This window comes from Nannospalax galili, unplaced genomic scaffold (assembly GCF_000622305.1).
Source record: "Nannospalax galili isolate Female #2095 unplaced genomic scaffold, S.galili_v1.0 scaffold329, whole genome shotgun sequence".
In the NCBI taxonomy this organism is placed as follows: Eukaryota; Metazoa; Chordata; class Mammalia; order Rodentia; family Spalacidae; genus Nannospalax; species Nannospalax galili.
In genome coordinates, this window is record NW_008360321.1 from 478,706 (window position 1) to 488,811 (window position 10,106).

At 39.6% G+C, this 10,106-nt stretch overlaps 1 protein-coding gene across 2 annotated transcripts in view; it reads right to left on the minus strand.

The window, feature by feature from the left end:
- Efhc1 (EF-hand domain containing 1) overlaps window positions 1–10,106 on the minus strand; it is a 66,994-nt gene that overhangs the window by 44,353 nt on the left and 12,535 nt on the right. The window contains exons 2-3 of one of the 2 annotated variants that reach the window (XM_008825208.3): window positions 8,949–9,170; window positions 602–889 (exon numbers count right to left, since the gene is read on the minus strand). In XM_008825208.3, the coding sequence (XP_008823430.2) occupies window positions 602–889; window positions 8,949–9,170 (510 nt within the window). The remainder of the gene's footprint in view (window positions 1–601; window positions 890–8,948; window positions 9,171–10,106) is intronic. The other variant, XM_029559732.1, reaches the window with a different exon arrangement.

Sequence of the window (10,106 nt, forward strand, 5' to 3'; positions counted from 1 at the left end):
TGGGGAAAAAATGCCTTCACAAAAGGCAAAGCAGGGCTGGAGAGATGGCTCAGTAGTTAAGAGCACTGGCTGCTCTTGTAGAGAATCCAGGTTTGATTCTCAGCACCCAGATGGTAGCTAACAACCATTTGTAACTCCAGTTCCAGGGAATCCAACGCCCTCTTCTGACCTCCATGGGCACTACACGACACACACAGGTGCACTTACATGCAGGCGATACACTCATACACATAAAATAAAAATAATTAAATAAAAAAAAAAAAGCCCAAAAGCCAGTTGTGGTGGCACACACCTTTAATCCCAGCACTCAGGAGGCAGAGGCAGGCAGATCTCTATGAGTTTGAGGCCAGCCTGGTCTCCATTAGCGAATCCAGGCCAGCTGTGGCTACAGGGAGACCTCGTCTCAAAAAGACCAAAAAACCCCAGCAATTCTACTAGACACTTTTGGCACATGTCCACACATGCACAAATACTAACCTGCTTAGTAACTCAGACACAATGGGCCACCAGTATCTTTCCTTTACTCTAATAAATGAAATATATCCCACCATAAACTAGAATGATGCTTCAGACCCCCAACTGCCAAACATATATACTATACCTGCGTGAATCGGTCACAGTCAACAAGTCGGAAAGTTTTGCCATAAATAGTGAGGTTTATTCCCCGATTTAGGTCTTTCCAGTGGTAATGGTCTCCCACATCATTCTTGGTTAGCTGCTGGCGTTTGATTAACTTGCCTTGAGGGATCCCAGAATTTTCCACAACAGGCTCTATGACACACATACTGTCATCCTCTAGATAGTAATAAATATTCACTTGACGGATTCTATAATGCTCCTCTGTTGATGTAGGAACATCTTCTTGGAAATAAGCATTAAATTTCAGCACCTACAACACACAAGAGGAGAAAAGGGACAATATTGATTTATCAGGGTCATCTGAAAAACACCAACTACTGCCCTCAAGAGAGAGAGAAATACGCAGGGAGATTTTAATACTCATGATGCCTTTAAGAGCTGCCAAACTATATCCACAGCACAAAACTACCCTACCACCTATTTTTTATTATTATTTTTATTTTATGTGTATGAGTGTTATGCCTGCATGTAAGTGAGTGCACCTGTGTTGTGCAATGCCCATGGAGGACAGAAGAGGCTGTTGGATCCCCTGGAACTGGAGTTATGGACAGTTGTTGGCTGCCATGTGGGTGCTGGTATTCGACCCCAGGTCTTCTGCAAGAACAGTCAGTGTTCTTAACCGCTGAGCCTTCTCTCCAGCCTGACTACCACCTATATTTATAGGACTTGTTAGCTAGAATTTTTTCACATATGTAAATGCTTGAAAAAGATACGAAAAGAAATAACATTTCATAAGCCATGGACATTATATTGAGATATGAACACACGAAAATTACATGAAATTCAAATTTTATAGACATAAAGTAATTATGTAATTAGCTAACATTTATTAGTGAGTGTTCCTCCATTATAAGAATGGAGCTGAGTAGATGTAATAGAGACATTTGGGCTTATGTACTCAACTATGTCCCTCCCATTCATGTATTGAAGCCCTAACCACCAAAGTGATTGCAATGAGTGATGGTTTTCAGAAGGCTATTAGGGTTAAATGAAATCTTAAGGATGGGGCCCTAATTCAATAGGACTGGTGGCCCTATAAGAGAGGAAGATGAGAAAATAGGACGTTCCTCTCCTCACTTCCCACATGGACACACTGAGGACAGACTATGTGAGGACAAGATAGCCCTGACCAGAAATCATATGACTGGAACTTGATCTTGCCTTCAGAATGGTGAGAAAAATAAATCTATATTGTTTAATTCTCCCAGTCTGCAGTATTTTGTTATGGCAGCTTTGGCAGATTAAAATAATTGCAATGCCCCAAACATTTACTATCTAGCTAGAAAGTTTAATGACATTTTTTTCTAAATGCAGTGTGCATAGACTATTTACTGCATGTGCTCCTTGGTGATGTGGCTTAAAGACTTTAACTCTACTAGCTTTATCGCCATGCCAGAGTCCCTCATTAGCGTCTGAAAAGAGTTGAAATGTAGAGAAGCCTCTGACTTTTGGTTCTGAATGAAAACAACTTAAGACTAATTCTTTAGAAGTCTAGTCCTTTGTACATATATGCTTTAGATGAATGACCTTTGAATCAGCAACCCATCATAGACTCTTCGGATAACATCTAAAAGATACCTGCACTGTGTTAAAAAATGTGCATTCTATAGATCAAATCATCAGTCTTCTGGGAAGTATTCAGCATCAAAAGTCAAAATGTCTTATCAATTGCACATTTAAAAAACTATTAAACAGTACTATATATACAGTGAATGTAGTTTCTACATTTCTGGCACTGTATTTCTTTGTCTAGTATTTCTCCTCAGAGAGACAAAGGATCAGAATTATGTTCCAGGTAGGTGAAAGAATTTACCTAAATCTCTGCTTCCATAAGGAAGACAAGTCAAGATCCTTAAATTAAGATACATGTGTGTCTTGATGAAAAGTATAGCTTTAAAAGAAGTGGAAAATCAAGGTGAAAGACCCAAAGAACCGGCTATTGCATACTCAAAAGAGAAAGATGAAAGGTATAAGCGCAACGTAATGTTTAAAGGGAAAGATAAGAAAAGATAATTTTAAGTAATGCAAAGAATTCAAAGTGAGGACACCTTTACAATAATTCATATGAAATAACATATTTATAAATACACAAAATGTGAAAGCCAGAATTCATTAGCTAACTTTTACATAAGATGAAACCTAGACTCGGGTTGTAAAGTGACCTGTCTGTGCCCATATGTGGAGTTAGGGCCAGAGCTGGGACTGGGACTCTATTGGCCTAATGTCCTCTCTACACACCTTCCCACTTACTGAATGATCAGGATGACAGTGATTCAGAACCTCTGTGAACTGAAGTGGTCAGAGAACACCCAAAATAAGAAGAAACAAAGCAGTATTAAATTTGAGATATGAGATGATTTTAGCAAGTGTGTGTGTGAGGGGGCGGTTTAGGTGGGGTGGATTCTAGGCAATGATGGCAAAAGAGGCAGAGGAAAGGAAGTCGGCAGATCAGATGAGGTCTGCAGTAACAAGTGACCAGTGATGGAAAAAGCTGGTGGTGGTGGACAAAGATGAGGCACTGAGGAAAACACAGTGCTGTGGTGGGTTTCCCCCAGAAATGGGAACTTGAGGAGAAGATGGTTTTAGCACTGTGCATGATGAGCTTGGATCTGGACTTGCTGAATGTAAGTGATAAGTTGGTACTCTTGGCAATAATTTAGAATACAGGACTGGATTTTTGGGAAGGAAGTCAGTATTAGCACACAAGGATGACTCAAGTATTTTGGCCCAAGAAACAGGAAAAAAATGGAGTTATTATCAGATTGATAATATTAGATACTGTTATTAGATACTTCCAGGGAAGTGACACACAGATAGTAACACACATATATGTTCAGGGGTCAGCTCATATCATAAGGATTCAAGACCATTCACCAAAGGAGTGATGCAGAGAAGAGGATCGAGATGGAAACCAGGGCCGTAGCCATATTCCTGAATCACCCGTTCTCTAAAATTGTAAGAGATGAAAGTCTATAGGATCTTGACCCAGAATGGCAGGTGACACATAATAAAAGTATTTAGGTTAGAAAGGCTCAAACAAGTAGAATTTTTTTTATTTTAAAGATACAAGAGAATGAATTCCTAAGAAGTCTTATAGACCCTGACACATGATCGATGCTGATTAATCCTTAACTCCTATTTTTGCACATTTATAAATGAACTGTAATTATAAGGCAATTGTGTGAAATCCAAAAATTTAGAAAGGCTAAATAATGTAAAGTTTGGTTCTTGCATTATATTCATTTTAATATGTTCAGATTTTTAAAAAGATTTATTTGTGTGTGTGTGTGTGTGTGTGTGCACATGCGTGCACATATCTGTGTCTGTGTCTGAGTATGTGTACATGAAGGTGACAAGAGGTTGTCAGATCCCTGGAACTAGAATTACAGGCAGTTGACATGGGTGCTGTACATTGAACTTGGGTCCTTTAGAAGAGAAGCAAGTGCTCTTAACTACCCAGCCATCTCTCCAGTCCCATGTTCGGATTTTATAGGGAAATTGGTAAATTATGATATATTTGATATTTCCCTAAGAAATTGACTAGTTTACTAAGGCATTAAATTATCAAGTCCTCCGGTTGGTTAGAAGTTTACTTGTATGCAGTGAAATCTTTGAATATTAAAACACCTAGAAGTTTTTCCTGTGTGTGTATTAGCCTTTGATCACTTAGTATCAGTTTGTCCAAGATGTTACTTGGTTTTTGTTGACATATATGAAACACATATGAGAGCTTAGGTAACAAATGCTCATTCCAGGGGTGGTAGTGCATGCCTTTAATCCCAGCACTTGGGAGGCAGGGGAACTCTGTGAGTTCAAGGCCAGCCCGGTTTACATAGTGAGTTCCAGGCCAGTTGGGACTATAGGGAGATCCTGTCTCAAAAATGTTCTTGAGACCCCCACAAAATGTTGTTAACCACCAGGCAAGGGGCTACACACCTGTAATCCCAAAGCCCAACACTCAGGAGGCAGTAGGAGGATTACAAGTTTAAGGCCAACCTGGGCTACTTAGTGAACTCCTATAATTTAAAAAAAACACCTCTAAACTAAAAAGTTACTTATTTGCTTGACTGTTAATTTTAAAAGGCATTTGTTTCTTTTCTTGTTAAGAATAGTTTTATGTTTCTACAAAGAAGCAACCAAGAAAGAAATTAAAATGAAAAGCTCTTTAACAAGTAGTTAGGATAGCATCAACTTTGCCAGGTGGAAGAACTTGATACCACCATGTAAAAATGAAGGAAAAATAATATTTAGATACTATGTTTCAAATATGTATTTTTAAACTGAATTTTACAGTGGTCTTGGCTCCTAACTATATAGTCTAACCTGCTGAGCTTGTAGTGATCCCATTGTTCATCTGAACTATGAAACTGATAAGAGGAAATGACAGAAATACTTGGCTTGGCAATTCATTGAATGTGTGGAGAAAATGCCAAATATGGCTGGGTCAGGTTTCAAATCAGAACCCACACTGGAAGAGCAACTCAGGATCAGACGGGGCAGGTAATGATGGGAGTCAGAGACACACAAGGCTGAAGAGTGAATAGCAGTTCCTCCACGCGAGGATATCCCATGGTCAGGAGCAGCCTATGACCAGGGTCTGGAGTTTCAATGAAGCCAGAGTTGAAAATAAATATTGACAGTTGTCTGAACCAAGAAGATATTTGAAAACACAACAGTGGGTGAGATCTGCCAAGAAGGGAATTTAAATAAGGTGATTAGAACTTTGCAACCAGACAGACCGGAAGAGGAGAGGAGAGTGAAGAATCCTGGGAACAAGAAAAGAGCAGAGCCAGAGCCTTGTGGGGAGCGGGAGAGGCAACGGACTCAGGCACTGAAAACAGGCCAGAGAACACCTCCATAGACTCTACAAGTCTGGAATCTAGGGAAAAGTAGTTCGGGCTTAAGGATGGGGAATAAATTTCTCTTTCTTAAAGGAGTCACAAGTAGGAGGTGTTTTTCTGTTTGCTTGTTTGTTTGTTTGTTTGTTTTTTAGGATGAGCTTCTATGACCCTGAGTAGAGGAAAACAGCAGAGCGTTTGAAATAAGCAACAGTATGAAAGTGAAGCTGGAGGAGATGACAGAACAGGAGCACAGTGAACACGGGGTAGGAAGTCAGTCAGGGAAGCAGAAGGTAGAAGATGGGGAGAAAATGGCAGGAGAGCAAGGGGCCAAGACCAGGGTCCCACAGCAGATGTCCAGGCCTTTGTCACCCAAGAAGAACTGAACTTACAGTCCGACAACAAAGAACAGCCCTAAGAACATCCAAAATATGGACAAATACTAAGTGGACCTCCAGGTGTTCCTTAAAATTCTTGAACTCTGGGGGCTAGAGAGATGACTCAACAGTGACCAGCACTGGATCCAAGTGCTCTTTTTCTCTATTTTTTATGTTAACTGCTGTTAGTTAATTAACGCTTATTCATTATTATTCATAATTCATTCTTTAGGGGTAGTATATATGAAGAATCTTATTTTCATTTTTATTTTCCAAATTACTTTAGGTCTTGCAGAGGATCCAAGTTCAATTCCCAGCACCCACATGGCAGCTAACAACCCTCTGTAACCCCTGTTCCAGGGGCTCTGACCCCTTTTCTGACCTCCACAGGCATTGCATTACATAGATGCACCGACTTATGTGCAGGCAGTACACTAAAATAAAAAATTAATAAAATATTAAAAAAACCTTTTTGAACTCTGATTTAATTCAGAAAAAAGAAATAATTGCCTTATTGCAAACAAATTTCATTCCAAAATCATACATTTAACTACTTTCTGCCTCATTGTTTATGCTAAGAATTGTTTACCTGAAAATCATGAAGATCCACCTAAAGTAATTTGGAAAATAAAAATGAAAATAAGATTCTTCATATATACTACCCCTAAAGAATGAATTACGAATAATAGTGTATAAACATGAATTAACTAACAGCAGTTAACATTAAAGAGAGAGAGAGAGAGAGAGAGAGAGAGAGAGAGAGAGAGAGATGTTTCTTAGGCACAATTTTTCTCTCAGTTTTGTCAACTTCCTTATGACATATATCACTTTATCACTTTCTAATTTATAATAGTTACTTGGCTATTCTTTTCAGCAAAATTGACCATATTTAGATGTTGACAAACTTACATTCCTTGCCCACCTCTCTCTTTGCTTTTCACTCCTCCTTCTTAGACTTACGTGTAAACAAGGGAAACAAACAAAAGGACAGGATACAAATACATAATTCCTACTGTTTAGTGGATGTTTAGGTTAAATCTAAAAATAGGTATATGAATATCTTCCTAGAAATGAATTAAAGAGTCGGGGAAGAGGAGATGACAGAGATACCAATTACGGAATAAAGTTTTTTTTCTTTTCTTTCCTTCCTTCCTTCCTTTCTTCCTTTCTTTCCTTCCTTCCTTCCCTTCCCCTCCCTTCCTTCCTTCCCTCCCTCCCTCCCTCCCTCCCTTCTTTCTTTCTTTCTTCTCTCCCTCCCTCTCTCAAGCACCTGCAACAGGGCATTACTCTGTAGCCCAGGCTAGCCTACAACTGTCAGTCATCCCGCCTCAGTCTCCCCCCGTGCTGGGATTATAAGTACACACGGCTCTTGGCTAAAATTTTTCTAACCCTAGCATATTGTTAATATATAAATATGTAATTTTTCTCCAGCAGCTAGCATACAATAAGTACTTGGCAAAATTTGGCTAGATGGATGTAAATGTCATAGATATTTAATAAAAATAATAACATGAAAATTAAGGTTTAAAAAATAAGCTAGGAATAAGTTAAGAAAGCTAATTTATGAAAAATGATCAGTAGTCCTCAGATCTAGTTATATATGCAAATTACATGAAAATAAGAATCTATGAGGGCTGAAATGACATCCAAGTATCTTTCTTTAAAAGATGGACTCATTATGTAGCCCTGGCTGGCCTAGAACTCACTATGTAGACCAGGCTACCGTCAAACTCATAGAGGTCCATCTTCCCCCTGTCCAGTGCTGGGATCAAAGGCATGAGGCCACTATGCCTAGCAGGAATGATATTTGAAATTAAAAAAAAAATTTGATTGAGTTTTTGTGCATTTCATATAATAAATGTAAATCAAATTTAGATCCCCTTCCCTCATCCGTGCCCCCTCTTCCACCCCTAATGGATTTTTATGCAGTCTAGTCATCCTATCTAGAGTCACTCCCTTAAAGAAGATCTACTCTGAGAGATACTCGAACGTTTTTTTCAATTTTTAAATTTGATTTTATGTATATGAAGCATGCAATGCCCATGGAGGACAGAAGAGGGCATTGGATTCCCTAGAACTGAAGTTAAGGACAGAGGTTAGCAGCCGTGGGGTGGTGGGAACTGAAGCCGGGTTCTCTACAACAATACCCAAGACGCTGAATCACTGAGCCATCTCTCCTGCCCCAGTATTTGCTTTTTCAGACAGTGTCTCCCTGCAGCCTCAGCTGGCCTGTATCTCGCTCTGTAGACCCAGCTGGCCTGGAACTCACAGAGATCCAACTGCCTTTGCCTCCCGAGTGCTGGAATTCAAGGCGTGCGCCGCCACGCCCAGCCTAGTATTTGACATTCTTAAAAGTCTTGCCAGGGATTCTGCTACAGAGCTTAGAGTAGGACAACCTCTTAGTGAACAGACATTCACTGCTACGGAGGAACAGCGGTGAGATGGAAACGCCAAAGACATCGACATAGAGCAACTCGTGACAAAAGCATCAAAGCAGATAAGAAGTAAAAAGGTTACATGACCCTCCTAGACAGACGATCAAATGCGAAGCAGTCACTGAAAAACGACTTTTGAGCCTGATGATCTACCTCAAGGGTAGAGCAATTGCCTGGCATGTGCAAGACACTGTTTTCAACTCCCAGCATCAAAGATGAAGGAATGAATGGATGAATGAATGAGGAAAAAACTTGTGAAGAAAGCTGAGAAACAGAATTGTTATTCTTATGCTATTTTGCATTTCATAGAGATTAAGGACTTATCATTACAGAATATGGTACTTTCAAAAAGTGGAAAACAGAGCAAATGAACATGGGGCAACATGAACACAGGAATTCAGAATCCATGCAACTTTTAACTGTATTTGGAAAATATTCCAGTGGGGTCTATAGGGGATTACATTCTGTAATCAGCTTCCTGACTTAAAGTCAGTTTCTTTCAAGCCCAAGTTCAGCTGTCTGTGACTAAGTGTTGAGGCATTTGAACAATTTTCTCTTCAGAGTACTCTGGGAATTCTGTAGCTTACTGCTAATTGTTTGGAAGCAGCTGGCTCTCAGACATCTGAATTCAAGGAGTGCCCTAAAATCCCAGAGGATACCTTTTTGTCAAAAGCCACGTGAGCAGGAATAAACTCTGAAGTTGGAGCCTTCCTGGGTTGGCCGTAAGTGAGAACTGGTGCCTTATTGGCCAACTCGTCCAGCTCAGCCTGGGACAGCTGGTTGTACTGGAGTCGGTCCCCTCCGATCCCGACTGTTGGATGTCGGATAACCGCATAGCCATTCCTGTAGCCCAGCGTCTGGCTTCTGTGGAATGCTGTTTTCTGAAGAAAAAAAGTATGCTGTTAAGAATATTTGAGTAAAACAACTGACTTTTAAAAATATAACTTGGACATTAAAAAAATTTGTTTTTTTTTTTTTTAAGTAATTATGTGTATGTATGAGCACATGAGTGCTGGTGTCCGCAGAGGCCAGAGGCATTGGATGCCCTGGAGTTGGAGTTACAGGTTGTTATGAGCCACCAGACACAGGTGCTGGGAATCAAACCTAGGTTCTCTCAAGAGCAGTATGTATGATTAACCACAGAGCCATCACTCTAAACTTTGCTTTTGAGCACTACAACATTTTGCTTTTAGGCACTAACAAAACATAGATCAAAAAGTTTCCTTACAGTCAAAGGGTCTGATTTTAAACTGAAACAGTTCAACAGGAGCAAGGGAGGATACAGCAAGCACCTGGGCTTAAAACAGAATAGAAAGCCTTCCTGGGTCATGTCCAGTTTAACTACCACCTCACCTTGTATCAGAGGCTACAACACTGCTTCATCTGAACACTTAATTATTGGCTTGCCTTATTGTTCTTCTTTCTAGTGATCATGAACCATGACCCTAGAGGATCTAGTTTTGTGAACTATATTTGGACCTGCAATAAAAGCCAACGACACTGGTACATTCATGCAAGCTTTTGGGAAGAAGTGGATGGCATGGAAGTAAACACTTAGTAAGGAAGTAAACACTAAGTAATCTTACCCTTGATGTCTATCTTAAAGATACATTCCAAAATGATGGGAAAGAACAAGATGCTTGAAGCTGAACATAACACATATATTTATATTTAGATATATTATAGTTATGTATGGGAATCAATGTTAAAGACAAACATATGAAGAAGAAAGAAAATGATGGAAATCTCACTCAATGGACTATTATACAGTAATTAAAATGTTGGTTTTAAAGACTTTAGCAGCTTGTTAAAATTGT